The sequence below is a fragment of the Nilaparvata lugens genome, chromosome X, assembly GCF_014356525.2.
Source record: "Nilaparvata lugens isolate BPH chromosome X, ASM1435652v1, whole genome shotgun sequence".
NCBI classification, from domain to species: domain Eukaryota; kingdom Metazoa; phylum Arthropoda; class Insecta; order Hemiptera; family Delphacidae; genus Nilaparvata; species Nilaparvata lugens.
In genome coordinates this window covers 84,382,293-84,404,337 of record NC_052518.1, presented here as the reverse complement: position 1 = coordinate 84,404,337, position 22,045 = coordinate 84,382,293, and the positions used below count along the sequence as shown (strand labels likewise).

The 22,045-nt window shown below is 33.9% G+C and overlaps 1 protein-coding gene across 2 annotated transcripts in view; it reads left to right on the top strand.

Moving 5' to 3' along the window:
• LOC111043640 (J domain-containing protein DDB_G0295729) overlaps window positions 1–22,045 on the top strand; it is a 74,893-nt gene that overhangs the window by 38,440 nt on the left and 14,408 nt on the right. For both annotated transcript variants that reach the window (XM_039441777.1, XM_039441776.1), the window contains exons 5-7: window positions 2,505–2,594; window positions 15,862–16,011; window positions 19,206–19,332. In XM_039441777.1, the coding sequence (XP_039297711.1) occupies window positions 2,505–2,594; window positions 15,862–16,011; window positions 19,206–19,332 (367 nt within the window). The remainder of the gene's footprint in view (window positions 1–2,504; window positions 2,595–15,861; window positions 16,012–19,205; window positions 19,333–22,045) is intronic.

Below are 22,045 nucleotides of genomic sequence, written 5' to 3'. Positions count from 1 at the left end.
GGTTATCATGCAAATTTATTAGTAAACATTTTAAAATTGACACATGAACAGATTTGAATAAACCTAGACCACTCCCAATGATAATTTCACAATTAATTGTTTACTTTACTTCTTCGTATGATTGAATACTCTTTATTCGGAAGTAATGTCTATAACATCAGCTGTTTACATACTTCACAATAGCATTCATACTCTAATCAGAATAGGAAAGCTGAAAAGTTTATGATTTATCTTCTGATAGAAAACTTCTCTATTGAGTTATCTAAAAAGACTATGGATACTACAGTATCACCTTAACAACTACTCAAAAAGATATTCCATAAAATTGATTTTGAAGATTGTACGTTTAGTGTAGAATATTATCCTTGGTTAATCATTTTATGATAATGCATTGAGTTAGTGCTGTTTTTGTGACAGTACGTACCGGAACCTCCTGAGACAAAAAAATAATTTGCAACATTCTCCTGAATTTCTTTCTTGCTCCCTAAGACCTTTGAGGCTCCCAAAATCCCCTTTTGAGGCTTAATTTTGAGAGTTTCCTTGAGGTTGACCCTCCTTCTGAGTACCTCATTTACCTTTCCCACAAGAATATTTCTATGCTCACTGTTTGCATCTTGTATATTTACAATCTTATACTCATCTCTGTAAAGCAATATTTCTAACAGTAGTGCAAAAAAGGTCAAAAATATAAAATATTATATTACATTTAAAATATAAAATATTAAAATATAAATATTATTATTACAGCGGAATCTAAATTGATTGTGATTTTATTTGGAATCAATGAAATCATAGATTAATTAAGGAGCAATATAACCATTGCATGATTATTATAAGGAAGAATTCAATAATCAATGATAAAATACAGATATTGAACAAAGCAAGTAATGAAGTAATAAACTCATGGGAGGGTAGAGATTGCTCAATTTTTTCATTGAATATTATTCATACGTTTTGGTCAGAGTAAGAAGTTTATTTTACCGCTAAGTAATTTATTTCAATTAATTCTTAATTTATTGATAGGTTTATACATCCTAAATCTTGCCAGTCTCGTTTAGACTATATTTTATTCCATTCTAAATTGTTAAAATCTATCATTTATCTAAATGACTTGAAAGCCGAGAAAAGCTTGTTTATTAAAAAGTCTCGAAAAAGGATAATTATTTCTAAGTAATTATTTCTTTATTAATAATTTATTTGTGAAGATGTGATATCTGTCCAAATAATTCTTTTGAATGATCCAAACTGTTCAAGTTGAATTTATTCAATATAAATGAATACCGGTACTGTATATTCCATTGAATTATTTTTATGATGAGTCATTCTTTAATACATGCTCCACAAACACAGACTCAACTGTAATAACTTTGCTCATCCTCATAAAAAGCGTCTAGACAGGATTAATCAAATAGTATTTTAAGTAGCTTTTATTTTATTTTCAAATGCTAATATGGCTCTTAACGGTAGGACATAAAGGAAGTTGCAATACTACAGTTATTCGAGTAAGCTGTGTTGTGGTTGCCTTACCAGTTTCATAAGCGTTACCTTATTTGGTGACGAGATGGCCTTACCTACAGAATCCTTTGTGGAGAGCCCGAAGGTTACTGTGTTGTTATTTAACTTTTTCGCTATGCAATGGCGAAAAAAACATTGTCTTAAACACATAGTTATAATAACATAAAGTCAAGGTGGGTAATAAAAAGAACTAGGTAAATTCTCTATCAGTCAGGGACTCAGGGTCCATGTATTTCCATATTAGAATTGTTATAGAATTTCAATATGGAAGTAAGCTACGCAGTTAATTTAAATTATATGTCTTTTGAGGTCTAATGAGAACAGTAATTTCTGTATGGTAACTATTTCCCACCGCGGTACTTGACTATCTTATAGTCGACTGATGAGAACTAGTTTTAGATTAATATATAATTTATCAAATTTGTCCTATAGATTCACTTGAATAGATTCAAGCATATTCATTTTTGAATTCAAATCTATTCCCATATCTGATTTGAAGCTTAAAATAATGCAGATACAGCTTCCACGAATATTGAATAGATAACAGAATTTCATTTTCTCTTTTATATTTTTCGGAACAATGAACCAATGAAAGTCCATAGCCTCACATTTACATATTGAAAATTCAGCATGTTTAGAATACTCAAATTTTGCAATGACTTTACCATGTAGTCTTGAATAGCCAAACATGCAGGGAATCATTTCAGGGCAAGCATCAGGTTTTCAATACTGACAGGTATTGATTCAAATTTATAAATGAATGAATCTAAAATCATGAAGAGGATTTAAGGAATATTCAAATTTAGATGATTTTAAATAAAAAGCTGCTATTCGAGAAATGTTTATGTAAAACCACATCAACAAATTTCTGCAGAAATCATATTTCGTATTAGGGAAGTGTGTTTATTTTCGTGAATAATGTTCATGAGAAGATGATTGTTTTTAACTTCAAGGTAGGCCTATTCACTCATCCTTATTCTCTGTTTCAGGAGTCTGATTACTATGCCACAAGACAAAGAGTGTCTACTCCAGAAAATCACCCTACTTGGTTCAGATCTTTGGATAGGATCAAACATAAGGTAAGTAAATGGTTAATTATACATACACTGATTCAGCTAGCCAACAAGCTAGCACAGATATGGAGTGTCGTTTTATTCACTATATCGATCATGTTTTAATTTATTATAAACACTGTATTCAGAGATGTTGTAGAATTTTTCCATGATGAATTAATGAAAGCATAAATTAATAATTTTCAGTAGAAGATACAACTATTGTGTTCTTATTCAATCGATATTTTAGTCGAACTTCCTTAAAAACGCATGAACGTACTTTTTTCAATTTTCAAAGTGAAAAAGTGTTTTCAAACATAAAATACAATCATTCGATTTCTTAATTATGGAGTAGAATGGCTGCCTGTATTTTGACATAAATATTCTATAATATGTTCATATTAAACAGAGTGTATAATATCACCCTATACCTAGATTGGTTATTAATATTTTTGTAATAGGATTAATAGATTATGTTAGTTGATGAGATTTCGTCTCTGATATAAGGTTGATTTGAAAATTCAAGGATCAACAAAAACTTTTTTTCGCCATGCCTCTCAAACTGATATTTTCTGGTTTGTTTGTCGGTTATGGAGATGACCGACAATACAAATTGCATACAGAGTAGTTGACTATGTACTGTAGTTCTTTTTTACATAATGAATCTTTTGTTTTTTACTCATTCGTCCATCATATTTTTTGCTTATAGTGTGACAATAACTACGTATTGAATACGACTCACACTGAACAATTTCTACATTCTCACATAGAGGTGAATTCACACATATCAGTGAACGTCATCGGCATAGTGAAAATATAATTTACATAAGTTCTGATTGGACTGTTCCCGCTCAGCACAGCCTAGCAAGTATGAATAACAATCCCATCTAAACTCATGGGAATAATATTCTCACTGTACCACGGTCACTTTCACTGTCACTGATGTGTGGTGCTGCTGATAGAGTCTACACTCAAAGAATATATATTTGTATTTCATCTGTGTATTTGTATTTGTATTGTTTATTGTTTCCTCGCAGGCCAGTAACCTTGCACTCCCCTATTCCTATTCATTCTGCTACCATTGATTGGCCAAGCTCCTTTCTTTCAAGTCCGTCACACGTACACATACCTACATAGTATTTCCACCCCTCACAACTCACACCCATTCCTTCTTTGTCTCACTCTTCTCACTCCCACTGTCTTTCCTATTTTGGCAACTTTCACCTCCCTCTCCCTCGAATATAGCATATTATTATGCCTTCCACTGTCAGTCGAGTTTGAAACGTTCCTACCAAGAACACGTGTCTGGTGTCTGCTACGCACATCACCGAAAATTTCCTGTAGCTGGCCTGCCAAATTTGTCTGTATTTGTAATTTCTTTAAAGTTATTTCTTGGATTAATTAATTAAGTTTGTAGCGTGAATGTTGATGTTGTGGAACTTTTCCATAATAATAGACTTAAAATGTTGTCAAAAATCCACTTTAAATAAAAATTAATATTTTACTTTATTTAAATAAAAATTAATATTTTACAGGAGCTCACACGAAATAATGCTCCTGTAAAATATTAATTTTCATTTAAAGTGGATTTTTGACAACATTTTAAGTCTATTCAATTATTTCTTGGAGTCAGATTCATTAAAGTCACATTACAATATAAACTGTCTAATTTAATAGTGTTACCACCTGTGTACACCCGTACATCTACATGTGAGAATCCAGCATAAATCCAGTACTGGTACTCGGTACTCGGTACTCGGTACTCGGTACTCGGTACTCGGTACTCGATAAGCAGCATAATTATTATTATATACACCTGTGTAGTGAGATTTACTTTTTAACCGTCAATACCTGATGATAAATATGCGCCTGATATCTATAAAAATAACTTTTCTGGTAGCAAAATTAATAGAGGACCAGGTAGGCTGAGTCCTTAATACAACTCGTCCTACCAAAACAATAGGTAATGCGAATAATTGCAAAATCAAGTAGTGAATAATTGTTACTTTTATTGTTGAATTAATTGTGATGTAAGTTTCAAAATACATAAGTTGAATGTGATGCCAATTGTAAAGACTTTCAAGTTGTGAAGAAACAAATTCAAAAAATAAAATGATTTTGTATTCAAAATTTTGAATATTATTCAATGTCCTGAAATGACAAACTCTTTGATTGCCTTTGTAGGCACAGCTCATAAGTAAGATAAATCTATATAAGTAAATGAGCAATAGCAGTATGAATGATAATGAATGAATGAAAATAGACAGATGAATGAATAAGAATGGATGATATTACAAATTTATGATGAATATACAATTACTCAACCTGAGTATCTTGAGGATGTCGAAAGCTGTCGAAGATTGTAGGCATTTGTAAGAAATGCTCCGGCAATGGAAATCATCATCACCATACCGGCCAGAGAGTGGGAGGGTATATGTAACCCCAAAGTGGAATGCTAAATTGCACAGTCGACCAAGTGAGTGGGAGGGTATATGGAACCCCAAAGTGGATGCAATTTCGACTGTCAATAGAGACTGCAGACCTTTATCAGTAGATTCGATCGTAGGTAGAATTGTAGAACAGATTCGGTAGCAGATTGATTCGAGAGATGTAGAGAGAGATTGAGTTTCCCAAAATCCAAACTGTGGACAGAGGAAAAGAAAATACCCTACGGTAAGAAAATATGTTGACTGTAGCAACAGCGCTCTGAACTACACAGAGTTCAGAGTACAAAGAGTTTGAAAACAAGAATATGAAATAAAGATTTGTAGAAACATCAAGCAATCTTGATGATCTTGGAATTTTGCAGAAATGCAATGGAATCAAAATGCTAAATTGACATTTTTTAAAAAAGATTGAAATAGATGAACAATGTAAAATTGGAAAGAGCTTTAAACTAAATTCTAAAAATTGAGTTCAGAAAAGCGTGTTCAAATGGAAAGTGAGGTTACACCTACCAGAAGTTTGAGATTCAAACACAATCCGTGAAGACATACAAGTTGTTTGATTGAATTAGGCCAATATTTATCGCAAATATGCCAATGAAACATGAAAGTATTGAATATTCAGCTGGAATAAATTCAAATTCGAAAATTGAAAACAAGAACTGGCCAATTCCCACATTCCGGAATCGAGTTGAAACAAAGAAGCAGCACACCAGCGCCACACAAGCCGAGTGGAGCAAAACCTACCTACAACGATTTTCGCAAGTGAGAAATGCAAGAATAAAGATACAAAACACAAATATTATTCAAAAGCAAGTGAAAAAGGACAAATTTGAAATTAATCAAATAATACTAGACAACAAATTGAAATTATTACAAAGATACAAATATTGAAAAGAATGCAGACTAAATCTGCTAAACGTTGGCTATACTGGCAATGCGCAAAGTTCAAAGATCAAGGATGATGCAAATTGAGTTTTAACATAGACTGGGCCCCGTTTTGCAATTAGAAGAATTGTAAAACAAAGAAGAAAGAAAAAATATGTTAAAGAGATTTGCATCATTCGCTATCATCTAATGGCAAAGGTGCAACACTAGCAATAGAACGTTTGAAAACACCAGAATCAGTTAGAACCTGGATGACTCTAACCTTGTCATCGGAGCCAGGGAAAACCTCTGTAATACGTCCAAGCTTCCAGAGTGTTGGTGGTGTCCCAGGATCCTTCAATAGCACAAGAGTGCCAACTTGAAGATTGGGTGATGAAGAAGACCATTTATGTCTTTTCTGAAGAGTAACTAAATATTCTTCAGACCATTGTTGCCAAAATTCCTTTGTGACTTCAGCAAGTCTATTCCAACGTGCAAGAAAATTCACATGTTTGAATTTCTGCTTATGAGAAGGCAAAGCATTGAGTGGGCGCGCAATGAGAAAATGCCCAGGTGACAAAAATTGAAGATCAAGAGGGTCCTCAGACAATGGAACAATAGGTGAAGAATTCAAAATAGCTTCAACTTGTGCAGAAAGAGTACACATTTCTTCAAAATTCCAAATATGTTTGAAAGCAATAATTTTATATATACTCTTGAAATTTCTTATTCCTCTCTCCCACAGACCACCATGATGAGGAGCTCTTGGGGGAATGAAATTCCACTGAATGTGCAAAGATGCAGCTGAATTTTGAAGTATTTGTTGATTGCTAGGCAAGTTGAGGAAGTCACCTAACTCTTTGAGATCATTATTTGCACCCACAAAAGTGGTAGCATTGTCTGAATATATATTCCTTGGAATACCTCGTCTTGAGATGAAACGGGTGAGAGCAGCCAGAAAGACTGAAGTGGACAGCTCTGATACTACTTCTATATGTACAGCACGAGTTATCATGCAAATGAAAAATGCAAAATAAGCTTTACCAAATGTAAGTGACTTTGGACCACCAATATGGAGACTAAAAGGTCCAGCATAGTCTAGACCAACATTCATGAATGGAAAATCAATATTTACACGCACAGAGGGCAATTGACCCATCAATTGTGCAGCTTGAGTATGAGTGAAACGAAAACACTTGATACACTTTCGCAGAACATTCTTAACAGTACGCCTTGTTGATGGTATCCAGAACCGTTGTCTGATTGCAGCCATGGTTGCTTGCACACCAGCATGACACAATTTGTTATGGTGATAAAAAATCAGTGCCTTGGTGAATTTGTGATTGGCAGGAAGCAATATCTGATGCTTGAAATCAAAATCAATATTAGCATTAGCTAAACGTCCTCCTACTCTTATGAGGCCATCAGAGTGAATGAACAAAGACAAAGAATGAAACTTACTGGAGGCATTCAACTCATCATTTGCACGTAAAATTTCCAACTCCTTGTGGAATGCTTCAGCTTGAATGGCCTTCAATAGATGAATTTCAGCATCTTCAATTTCATCAACTGAAAGGGCGTCAGTACGGCGATCAGCAACTTTCTGATGAATGTTATGCAAAAAACGCAGAACATAAGCAGTGACACGAATAATTTTAAAACTATTGGAAACACGTTCAGAAATAATGGATAAAGGTGAAACAACTGCAGTATTTACAAGAACTGTATTGGGAGCTAGAATAGCTACATGAGAAGGACCAAGGGTGGCAAATGAATCCTTGCGAGGTAAGGACACTTGGAAACGACCATCTTCATGCCTGATGGTATTTTCTTTGTAGTGTGCTTCAACCCTAGCACACTCAGGAGAGACAGGAATAGCTGAAGAGACTTCTTCCAGCTTCCAGAAGGTTTCCAACTGATTGGAGACTTCAGCTGTGGAGACAAAATTGGTAACAAATTGATTAGATGATTTTTTGAGTGACACTGATTAAGGTAATTGACAAGAGCCAAAAACAATCCAGCCAAGTTTTGTATTTTGTAGGATTGGAACATCAGGTGACACAATAATTTGATTGCCAGTCATGATTGCGGCATAAACGTCAATACCCAATAGGATATCAATTTTCTTAGATTTATGAAAATTTGGATCTGAAAGTCGAATATTGCTTGGAATCTTGTAATAGTTAAGATCAATTGTGACACAAGGAATACATGAGGCAAATTTCTCAACAACAATACATTCTTGTTGCGTTGACCAAGTATGATCAGATGATTTTATTAATACTGAGTGAACAACTGTAGATTTGGCTTGCATACTGGACACTCCATTAATCAGATTAGTTACATGACGAGAAGGAAGAGCTAATCTATCAGCCAACTCTTGAGTGATGAGTGAACAATCACTTCCTGTGTCCATTAAAGCATTACATGCAATTAATTCACCATTTGAACTAACAACCAGAACCTCTGCGGTAGGTAATACTTGAACTGATGACTTATTATTAGAAATGATGGATGAAGCAGCATGTGAAACAACTGTTGTTTCTGAATTATCAGATTGTGAACTAACTGAATTTGATGCTGAAGATGAATGGGCACTAGAAACGGTGCACTCATTCTGAGACTGAATCACATTAGAAACAACATTCTTACCTCCTGAATTGCTAGTAAAGGAATCATGTAGAACAGTGTGATGTTGCTTATCACATTTTTGGCATCTCTTTGAAGAGCAGTTGTGATTGTCAGTGTAAGGATTAAGGCAATTGAAACACAACCCTTTCCTTTTGATTGCATCATAACGTTGATTGATGGGAATCTTTGAAAAATTGACACATTTGAAAATCCCATGAGATCGATCATTGCAAAATTGACAGGATACTGATGGCTGAAAATTATTCAGAGTATTATTTTGAGCAAAAGGACGAGTATTTTGCCTAACATTGGGTGCATTTGAAGTAGCTTGAGTAAAAACCTTCTGATTAGTTGGTGGATTTGAGGGGCTATGAGATGAAATAGCATCCATTACCTTACATTGATTTTCAAGAAATTCCCACAGTTTATCCATAGTAGGGATTTCATTCATTTCAATGCGTTTCTCCCATTCGCGCAAGATATTAGAGTCAAGTTGAGAAGTGATTTTTTGCATGTAAAGTAAATCTTTAATTTGAACATCCAATTTGAGTGCTTCTAAAGCATTAATGTGACATTTACAGTGATCAATGAAAGCTCTAAGAGATTTGGAACAATTTTTCTTAAGTGCTGGGGGTGATTCAATACCTTGAATGTGGGTACTTGCAATTAATCTGGGGTTATTGTACCTCTGTGTAAGCAGATTCCATGCAAGCTCAAAGTTTCCATTCCCTGGAGGAATATTCTGAATGCGTGCAAGGGCTTCACCACTGAGAGCTTTGCGCAAATAATAGAGCTTTGTAGCTGGAGCCAAAGTTTGGTTTTCAATAACCATATTGGAAAAGGTATCACGGAACTCAAGCCATGAATCAAAGGAACCTGAAAATTCTGGTAACGGTACCATTGGTAATTGTAGACCTTGATAAATAGGCATAGTGGGTTGCAAAGGCAGAGAATTGACATTATTAGCAGTTACTGAAGCAGATGGCGATTGATTTGTGTTGATTACACTATTATGATCTACAGACCCCGGTGATTTGGGAACTGGAGAGGAGTTTGGTGACTGATGTTCCATTGCCGGTGTTTGAAATGTAGCAACTTGCTGCTGTGAATCATAATTTTTCAAAATTGTATTTACATTAGCAATTAACATTAAAAATTTTTCTGTGACAATTTGATGTTCATTGTCATCAATGTCATCTGAATCAAATTCCAGGCTTATCTCTTCATAACGCTGCTCAAAGTTGAGCAATTTAGTTTTGACTGCTAGTAGTTTTTGAAAATCATTTTCATCATTGATTTTAAAATTGAAATATTCAGTATAAAGCCAAGATAGATTTTTAATGATGCCACTTCTCACAGTGAGAAGGCTGTTTCGTTTGCCTTTAGGAGGCATATTGAAAATTGGAACGATACCTCAATTGAAAATGTTCGACCTCCTCTTACACTGGATGGCTACTGGTGTTGTCTCCAATTGTTGGGAACAATGACATGAGTGCTTGGTTGAATGTATCAGTATGAGCAACTCCATACAAATATTACCCTTGAACATACAGAAATAAACACTATGAATAAAAGTATAAGACAATAATCATTACACAAATGATGTAAAATAATGAATAAGAATAAATGTATTTTCTAAGCATATGTCAATATGAAGTATCCGGACCGGAGACGGCCAAACTTATAATGATAAATATGCGCCTGATATCTATCAAAATAGCTTTTCTGGTAGCAAAATTAATAGAGGACCAGGTAGGCTGAGTCCTTAATACAACTCGTCCTACCAAAACAATAGGTAATGCGAATAATTGCAAAATCAAGTAGTGAATAATTGTTACTTTTATTGTTGAATTAATTGTGATGTAAGTTTCAAAATACATAAGTTGAATGTGATGCCAATTGTAAAGACTTTCAAATTGTGAAGAAACAAATTCAAAAAATAAAATGATTTTGTATTCAAAATTTTGAATATTATTCAATGTCCTGAAATGACAAACTCTTTGATTGCCTTTGTAGGCACAGCTCATAAGTAAGATAAATCTATATAAGTAAATGAGCAATAGCAGTATGAATGATAATGAATGAATGAAAATAGACAGATGAATGAATAAGAATGGATGATATTACAAATTTATGATGAATATACAATTACTCAACCTGAGTATCTTGAGGATGTCGAAAGCTGTCGAAGATTGTAGGCATTTGTAAGAAATGCTCTGGCAATGGAAATCATCATCACCATACCGGCCAGAGAGTGGGAGGTTATATGTAACCCCAAAGTGGAATGCTAAATTGCACAGTCGACCAAGTGAGTGGGAGGGTATATGGAACCCCAAAGTGGATGCAATTTCGACTGTCAATAGAGACTGCAGACCTTTATCGGTAGATTCGATCGTAGGTAGAATTGTAGAACAGATTCGGTAGCAGATTGATTCGAGAGATGTAGAGAGAGATTGAGTTTCCCAAAATCCAAACTGTGGACAGAGGAAAAGAAAATACCCTACGGTAAGAAAATATGTTGACTGTAGCAATAGCGCTCTGAACTACACAGAGTTCAGAGTACAAAGAGTTTGAAAACAAGAATATGAAATAAAGATTTGTAGAAACATCAAGCAATCTTGATGATCTTGGAATTTTGCAGAAATGCAATGGAATCAAAATGCTAAATTGACATTTTTTAAAAAAAGATTGAAATAGATGAACAATGTAAAATTGGAAAGAGCTTTAAACCAAATTCTAAAAATTGAGTTCAGAAAAGTGTGTTCAAATGGAAAGTGAGGTTACACCTACCAGAAGTTTGAGATTCAAACACAATCCGTGAAGACATACAAGTTGTTTGATTGAATTAGACCAATATTTATCGCAAATATGCCAATGAAACATGAAAGTATTGAATATTCAGCTGGAATAAATTCAAATTCGAAAATTGAAAACAAGAACTGGCCAATTCCCACATTCCGGAATCGAGTTGAAACAAAGAAGCAGCACACCAGCGCCACACAAGCCGAGTGGAGCAAAACCTACCTAGAACGATTTTCGCAAGTGAGAAATGCAAGAATAAAGATACAAAACACAAATATTATTCAAAAGCAAGTGAAAAAGGACAAATTTGAAATTAATCAAATAATACTAGACAACAAATTGAAATTATTACAAAGATACAAATATTGAAAACAATGCAGACTAAATCTGCCAAACGTTGGCTATACTGGCAACGCGCAAAGTTCAAAGATCAAGGATGATGCAAATTGAGTTTGAACACCTGATAAACATTTATTGTCTGCTATCCTTGTCTGTCATTGGAGCAAACAGGTAACTCCATTCTTCTCTAGCTACGTACAACGTTGACAAATCGTTTTTAAGCCATGAAGAAATACAGTTAAATTGAATACCAGTATTTAATCTCAATTACGAGAATTTATTATTGAATCATGGGAAGTTATATTTTCTTGGTTAATACGTATAATATATAAGAGACATAATATTATATTAATATGGAATTGATCATTATTGACAAGAATGAACAATTATTTATATTATATCAGATATACCGGGATGACTGGAATCACAGCTACCTACTATAGAAGATAGCTATGGCAACTATACCGTTTTATTATTTCCACTGACTTTGAAATGTGATTCTCACTATATTGTTCTGACCAGTTTTGTAACATAATCTATATAATAAGAGAGAGTAGGGTTGCGTTTGTTCGCATCAAACATGTCAACTTGTGGGTTGCATACCGGAAAAACGAGAATGATTTAGATCTCCAAATTTTGCACATAGATTCTAAAAATATCAATCTCGTGCACCTCGAAGCCCAAATTTAAATTTTCCTTCTAGATTTTTCAGAATTAATCTTCAAATTTCAGAATATATTATAAATAAATTCAATTTTATTGTCAGCCAGCCAAAAAAGCACAAGACAAAGTCACACAAATAGAACATGAAATAGACAGTCACACATTAAGAGACACATTGTTACTATTACATTGCTATTTAGATTACATTTCCAAATATTACAAATAACAAAGACAATATTACAAAATTAAGCAGATAGTTCATACGTGCTAACAATAAGAATTAAGGTATGCTGATTCTGCTCTCGTAAAATTCACTTAATTTATAAAAAGGATTTTTTGCCAGCCAATCGTGCACCTTTAATTTGAACAGTTTTAGGGGTGTTTGTTGGAGGTGTAGCGGTAACTTATTATACACCTTTTGCCCAACTGCTTCAAAACTGTTTAAAGATTTAGACAATCTTTGGTATTGAATATAGATCTGTCTATTGTTTCTGGTATTAACAGAGTGAACAGTATTTCTTAATTGATAACGATGCAGATTCTCCTTAATGTATAACAAAACAGAATATATGTACTGATTTATTACTGTCAGAATTTTATTATTTATGAATAAAGGCCTACAGTGTTCTAAATAGGGTGATTCCGTGATTATTCGCGCGGCTTTTTTTTGTAGCAGGAAAATATCGTTAATGTGCGCTGAATTTCCCCATAGAAGAATACCATAAGACATGAGACTGTGAAAGAAAGAAAAGTATGCTGTCCGTAAATATAATTTTGGTACTGTATTAGCGAGGCTTCTCAGCAGATAGATCACTCTACACAGCTTAGTGCTTACATATTTGACATGAGGCTCCCAAGTGAGTTTTGGATCTAAATGTACACCAAGAAATTTTATACTAGATGCGTTGACAGTAGCTCCGTATTTCAAATTGAAATTGATTCTTTCTGTCTTATCTGAATTCAATACAAAGCCATTCGCCCTGAACCAGAGAGATGCTCGTTCCATCGTACTCTCCGTCTCTTGGATAAGGCCTCTCAAATCATTATTGGTGTGCAAGAATGTAGTGTCATCTGCGTAGAGCACCGTATCAGACCCTATGTAGGCAGGCAGATCATTTATCATGACAAGAAAAAGAAAAGGGCCAAGTATTGAGCCTTGTGGCACGCCTGATTCTATATTTAACAATGAAGACTTATTATTATCACTGCCTACAGTCACCAATTGCGTACGGTTCGTTAGGTACGACCTCAAAAGCTTAAGGGCAATGTGCCCAGCTCCATAATACCTCAACTTGTCAAGCAGAATCCCCGAATCTACACACTCGAAAGCTCGATTCAAGTCACAGAAGGTGGCTTGAGTGGAGCTTCCCTGCTCGAATGACTGCAGTACCCTTCTCGCCACTTTTTGAAGAGCATCCACTGTGGACCTCCCCCTCCTAAAGCCAAATTGACACTCATTCATGAGTTGGAACTCCTCGAAATGCTCAGATAACTGCATGTACATAATAATTGTTTCCAATATTTTGGCCAAGACCGGAACAATAGAAATGGGTCTATAGCTACTTGGGCAGTTCTTGTCACCTTTTTTATAAATGGGCACAACCCTCGCCTTCTTCAGCTCTTCAGGGAACACTCCTTCCTTAAGACACTTGTTTAAACAGAGGCTCCACTATACTATCAATTATCTCCTTCAATAAATTAACAGATACTCCATAGACGTCCCTGCTACTCGAAGACTTGAAACCTCTTACTATACTTATAACCAACTCAGGCAACACCTGACAGAAATTGAAACATTGTGGCAAACTTGGCCCGTTAATTGCTTGCATATCAATTCTAAAAGTGCTGGGTCCATTCACAGAGGCTCTGATTTCTCTAACTGACTGAATGAAAAAGTTGTTGAGTGTCTCCGGTTGCATAGTTATTGTCCGTCTTGATTCCTTGGCTACATTATTTATTGTCTTCCAGGCAGCCTTACATTTATTTTTTGAGTTTTCAATGGAGTTCTTATTATGTAACCTTTTAGCCTCTCTTATAGCGATTTTATACTCATTTCTACATTTGATATACGCTAGTCTAGTATCTATAGTTTGATATTTGTCATGTATAGTCAACAGCAACAATAAGTGTTCCTTAAGAGCCGACAGATACGGGGTGTACCAGTTATCATTTCTATCGTTCTTGACCCTCATGCGACCATTATTTAAAACCTTACATTCACGTTGTGGGATACACTCATTAAATGCTTTAGTGAACTGATGAAAAAATCTCTGAAATGCATCATTAGCGGACAGCTCATTTCTATACAATAAATTAGACCAGTCACAATTATACAGTAGATTCTTAAATCTAAATATGTTGTCCTTATTAATAGTTCTAGTAACTACTATCTTAAAATGACTACCGCCTACAACCGTTGCATCATTATGACATGCAATTGTCAAGAACTTATGGTCTGAGTGACTAAATGATACTACTCTATTGGTGGTAGCAGCATTCCAAACATTAGTGAAAATGTTGTCCAGACAGGCATTCCCTCTAGTATTCTCGCTATTCGAATAAATCATATTGTGCTGTCTTAGCAAATATATTAGTTCAGTTGTGCTCCGTTGGTTTTTCTTAACATCATATTCAGAATTTACGTCACCCCCTATAAATATTTGAAAATTTTTAAATTCAGGTCTATGTAAAAAGTCTAAAAGCTTCTCCATGTTTTCTAAAAATATTTTTGGCTTTCCATTTGGAGACCTGTACAGAGAGACAATCACCAGTCTGGTGATGCGATTTAACACACATGTTACTTCGAAATCCAACTCTTTGCAGAGAAAGTCACAATTTAAAGCTAATTAAAATGTAATTTAAATGATAAATAAAATGATAATTGAAATGTACATACCATATGTTAAAAAAGAACTATAATCTAACTAGAGAGACAGATAGTTGGAATAGGTAACTAAATTAATAGCCAATCCAATTTTGTCAGGTTGAGGAAGGTTTCTAAGCAAGATTTGAGTTCTTTAACTTTATCATGTTAGTACCAAGTTGAAGAACTTATCAATACTGTAATAAAGGAAAGAACTGGCTTATACATATACGGGCTAGGAAATTTATGTTTGACGCATCGTGACGTCTAAACTACTGGACTGGAATTTTGCATATAGATTCTTAATTAACCGAGGATGGTTATAGGCATGTTTTCAATTCCTCAAGATTTCCCTCGGTCAAGTTTTAAAATAGACCCTTGCGGAGCACGGGTCACCTGCTAGTATATAATATATTAAAAAATTGAATTTAACAACAAAAATGTTAACTGTTGATTTTTGTAATTCATAAAAACTGGTATCATAACCTTTTTTGGACTATATATGCCTATTTACTATTTACATTCGGGAGAGAACCAACGGAGCTAATCTAGAACTGTTTTTCTCAATTTTCAATCATTGTTTTGATTTTGTGCTCGTGTAAATTGATTGAATGAGTACTTTTTTTTCAAATCTGCATTAACACATTGAATGTACAACAGTTCCAACCTTTTACATTGTTTTCAGACCTCCCATTCACGATTATCTGGAGAAGACACTGTGGATAGAAAGCATAGGCCAGTCTCAAGAGCAAATAGCACAAGCCACAAGAACCTGAGGTTCTTTGGAGAGAGCGACAGTGGAAGCTATCCGTCCTTGAATACATCTCATTTACAGGTCAGGATAAGTAACTCTACTTATTCATTTATTTATGAACATTTTACAGATAAGGATGACTCTTAACCATGCATGAAAAATTCATTTCTCTCTCGTTATATCAAGCTCAAAAATATTATTAAACTAATTTCAAGTTATTATTTATTCAAGTTATAGTGAACATGATTTCATGCCGGTAGGCACAACGAATTTCAAATTGATGGCAACCAATATTCAGAATTTCCTCAAACAATATTACTCATTTAACTAATAATTAATCATAGCGATTATTCTGGAAGAAAAACACGCTACCCTAATTTTGATGGAATCATGAATTCTGTAGAGAGAAGATCCAGTTTTCTAGTAGATTCAAGCTTTTATTAACATTCTATCAGTGTTTCTGTTATTCGTATTAATTATTAATTACTGTTCGCAGATTATTTATGTTAGTGTTCATAAAACATAAATATTTCTCATCATATCACTAAAAGAATTGATACACAAGAAAGTACCTTTTTTTAAAAAACTTGATTCACTCACTTGAAAATAACATCAATGTTGAAACGTTGTGAATTAAAAGTTTTTAGAAAGGGTACCTACTTGGATTTTTCTATTTATGATAAATAAGAGTAGCCCTCACCAGAAAATTGATAAAAAAATAAGTTATTGGTTGACGATTATCGATTATGTGGATTAACGATTTCCAATAATTGCTTTTTTGAATCTGCAACAAAAAGGTCCTCTTCATGTAAGAAGTGATCATCTTCTTACATGATCGTACATATTCATGTGACTAATACTCCTATTTATTCATTTATTTTTAAGGGCAACTCTTCACGAGTAGAATAGAATAGAATATAATAGAAATTTATTAGCATAATTCAGATAATACAAAAAGAGGAAAAGAAAACGCATTCACAAAAAACACCTCTTTTGAAAAATGAATTCAAAATAACATAATATGTTCTCTTTCGACGAAGTAAAAAAAAGTTCTTTAGGCTTGGCCGAAGCCGTCAGCCGGGTTGATAGTTTACAGTCCTTATAATGTAAATTTATTGCAGACACAACACCATGCTCACACACTAAAATGGTCTGAATTCTTACACATTCTCACTATGACACTAATCAAGTTCAATATGGGCGTTAATGTGGCTGGACTGATCAAAGACAAATAAATAATAAAGACAATCTTCACGAGTATTTCAAGCCCAGGTGATAATGATGAGGGGTTGAATGAATGAGAGATGATGAAATGAAATCTGAGAACGAGCACCCAGCTGATACAAAATGAGAGTGAAATAATAGATAATATAATCCTAAACGGAGGGAGGTATTCATCACCTCCATGATGTAAAGAGACTATTGCAATTGTCATTCATGACATCAAAACCCATCTAATTTTATTGAGTTTATTTTGAAATATTATTTTGGGAGTTGGGAATCTAGTCGCAATTTAATTATTAAAAATGTAATCGATAAAGCGATTGGATCTACAATGTGTAAATTAGAACGTGTGTTTTATCACGTAAAATTATTATTTAAATATGTAAACTACAAGCGAAATCTCCACCAAATATGTAATGGACGAGGTGATGAAAGAAATGTATATATCATAAAAAATAGGCAATGGTGAGAAAGAAAGATAAAAACTAATAGTTTTGGTGGGTGTGATTGATAATCAACGTGAACAGTATTACTAAACAATTAATTGAAAACTACAGTCGAGCCTCTCAATAACGAACCTCCACTTAACGAAATCCTCTACACAACGAATTTTTACCTGGTCCCATGACATTTTGGAGTTTTTGCTGCTTATTTACCTCTATTTAACGAATTTCAGACCTCTCAACAAAAAAGTTTTCTCTTGACTTCAACATACAAAGTGTAGTGTGTATAGGAAGCAGACGGTCATTTTCAAGGAATTCTTTAGTTTCAGCAGAAAGGTCAATAGACTAAAAATAATGGCAATTCAGTTAGGAAGAAGATAGAGTGGTAGACAGTCAATAGAGGGTGAAAAACATGTCGGAAATTGAATGCAAGTTACTGGAAATTGAATTCCAAGAGCTTGTCATTATTGTAGACCAGGCAGGTGAACGACTGGAATCTCCCATTCTTGCTTTTGACACACATTTCAATTCTTTGAACCGACTATGATGATGATGATGATGACTGTGACGAACCAGAGGAGAAGTATCCGTCAGATCAAGAAGTTCTAGAGGCTTTCAAAATTATCAGGCAAGGGTTAAAACTGAAAAATAGTGTACCGGACATGTCCGACTGATTGAATAGATGTGAGTCGTTTATCGAACATGATGTTTTATTCAAATGCGAAATTCAACCGATATCACTCACTTTTTCAAATATGAAACAAAAAATAGGAAATTTTTTGAGTTATTATAGTATTTATAGTGTAGTTATTGACAAAATAACCGTATTTTGCGTTCCATCTAATAGTAGTGTAAAAAGTTGAAAAATATTGCTACAGAGTAGCCTATGTACTTTGATTAAACTCCACTAATAGTACAAATCAAGCTTTCTGGAAATAATATTGGTGTGTTTACTTACTTATTACGTTCTACAAATATTAAAAAACATGTTTTTTTCACAGCATGAATTTTCAAATTTCCATATTAATATTAATAGGTACCCTACCTAAACGTTCGCGATGATATGTTTTATGTACCATATTCATTTATTTACCGCCGTGATACGATATTATGAGATCCATAGGATTGTGGCAGTTTTCTTGACAGAACCTCTCAATAACGAATACCTCTCGGCAGCAAATTTTTTCTCGGGATAATCGAATTCGTTATACAGAGGTTCGACTGTATTTATCGTTAAGTTAAATAATTATGATATTTATTATGAACAAACAAGATTACTAGTTTTAAAATAATATGATATTAAATCCGCGACTAGATTTCCAACTCGCAAAATAATATTTCAAATTAAATTCAATTAAATTAGATGGGATTTGATGTCATGTGTATGACACAATGCTAATAATGCCATATAATGAGCATTATTAATGATAATGGATAATCATATCCATTTCAATGGTTATCTATTCTTAATTGATTGATCCTCATGAATTGCATAACTGTTATTTAAAAACATTATTCTCCAAGGCAACCTATCAACGCGTTTAATTGTGTGAACCACTTGATGAGCAGCTGAAACTAGTTTATGTTTGCATTGAATTAATTGAACAGGTTCCTTCAAACAGAACTTCGTCAAGATTGAGATCATCATTAGCATTAGACAGCTCTGCAGAGAGTACACTAGAAGAAGACAGCGGACATTCACAGAAAAGTGTTGTTTATTTGCATGCAGCAACGGGTGAGTTTTCAACGTTTCCTATATTGAACAATAACTCATGAGAAATGCCATTAAAAATGACAGTAGGCTACAATGTATCACTTAAAGCGATTCCCCAGCAATCCATATTAGTCTTCAAACTTGTTTAGTGCTATGGAAATCTTAGAACCACTGTTTGATGATGGTTTTTGGTCCCCAAATACAGGGTGTTTCATAGAAACAGGAAATTTTGAAGGTTAAATAATTTCAAGTGAAACAAATCTTTAAAAAAAGTTTTTCATATCATTCAATAGTAATAACAATAATGCCATTTTAGAATGAATTAATTATACCGTAACATTTATTTTTTGAAGATGACAAGTTGCAGGTGTATTCCTTTTCTACGCAAACATTCCTGTAGTCTCTTCATCACATTGTCCATGGTTAGACGTAACATTACAACTGGAATTTGAAATCGCTTCTCGAATTGAAAGCCAAGATTCGAGATCGATTTCAAAGTCCAGTTGTAATGTTAAGCCGCGTCCACACTATGTCGATCGACACCGATCGACAAAGTCGATCGACAATGTCGAACAAGTCTGGACGTGTCGCTCGACATTGTTGAGCGCTGTCGAGTCGAGTCGAACGCAACCCGATTCAGGTCGGTCCGGATCAAAGAAAGTCGAGTCGAACGCACCAGTGTGGACGTGTCGATCTTGTCACTGCCGTTTTAGAAAATAGAATAGTGATATACTGTTGTGAATTAGTGAATATACTGTTGTGAATATACTGTTATTGAATATACTAGTTAGTGAATAGTGAATATACTGTTGTTCAAGTGCTTACATTTTTATTGAAAATGAATTGGAGTGATACCCAAACGTCGAATTTTATTGAAATGTACCATGATCGTTCTTACTTATGGGATTCAAGTGATGTTGACTATAAAAACAGAAACAAGCGGCATGATGGTTTGGTGGAAATTGCGGTGTCATTTGGCATTGAAAAAGTGGAGGTGGAAAAGAAAATTAGAAATTTGCAAAGTCAAACACTAAACACTAAAACACTTAAAACACTAAAACACTTAAAACACTCGATTATGTATGAACATTTATGATGGTTGTCGATCGACTCGTCCACATGTACTGAGGCAATTTTGTCGAGTGACACAGTCGAAGGTGTCGAGCGACTTTATCGATCGACCGGGTCGACAGAGTCGATCGACATAGTGTGGACACGGCTTTACGTCAAACCATGCATGGACAATGTGATGAAGAGACTACAGATGAAGAGATTACTTTTGCGTAGAAAAGGAATACACCTGCAAGTTGTCATCTTCAAAAAATAAATGTTACGGTATTATTTATTCTGAAATGGCATTGTTTTTACTATTGAATGATATGAAAAACTTTATTTAAAGATTTGTTTTACTTAAAATGATTTAACTTTCAAAATTTCCCGTTTCTCTGAAACACTCTGTATAAACAATATGTCGATTGAATTTACCACTTACATATGACACGTTGCCTCATTGCTCTAAACTAGATTTGCCTAAAGTGTTCGTTTCTTGTGCATTTTTACAAACCATTTTGTATGAACCAACTTTTTTGTGGATGTCGTCCGAACCTCCAAAGGAGGAACTTATAGAACACTCTTGTAATACACTATCGTTAGTGTTGATGCGCCATTTGTTTTTTCATCATTGTTTATTATAACCATGGGGACAAAGAATACTTCTACTTGAATATTCGTTTGTCTCTGTTATAACTAACTGACAGAGATTGGATTGGAAGGATTGTGAACAATATGTACAAAAATTTATTCCAGTTTTCCAACTTGAAGGTATTTTGTTGAATTGAGTAAAATTGATGGAATCCAAATAATAGATTTTCATTTGAGTATTCACTACTAGTTGAAAAATGTTGAGTATTATTTCAGTTTTTCAACTTAATGTTATCTTTTGTTGAATAAGCTTCAGAATTATTAGTAGAATTTTATATAATCTCAAGTTGGTCTCATTTTCATCCATATATCAACTAATTTTTCAAAAGTCATTAAAACCTTATTCAGTAATGGATGAGCTCTTATAACATGTATTTTTTTTCTTTCATATTATGTTCATTAAATTATTTACAGTCTTTCAATTGAATATCCTGTTGAATAAGATAATGTTCTAGAAAGTATTAAAAAAATTTGGTATAGGAGTCCACCAATCTCATACAATGGTAGGGAAATTTTTCTCATGACATCACATTTCAATCTCCATACTATAGCAATATAGCAATGAGATGAATGAAGACCTGTTTACTAAAAATTAGTCAATAATTAACAAGAACAGAATTTGGGAGTGAAGAGAAAAAAGACAGCGATATTGTCAATACCACTTGGTATATCAAAAGAAATTGAATTTTTATTTAATCAAACAAAAATACAAAATCAAAATATTGATCATTACCGGTACATTTGGAGCAGCATTACATTCTGCAAAAGAACAATATCTGTGCCATATACGATTTATCATTTGGAAGTATCTTCATTATAGCTAGTAGGGCAGTTGATAATGCAAGTGTATAAATTGTCAATCATTTTTTTAACAAAAATATTGCTCTTGGGTAGCGTTAACAATTCAATTTCACAATAACCTTTTCAACAATTTAAATTTATTCTTACAATTATAACTAACTTACTTATAGAAACTAGGTGCTCTGGCTTGGAAAAATTCAGTTTTGTGATGACAAATTATGTGGGAGTATTC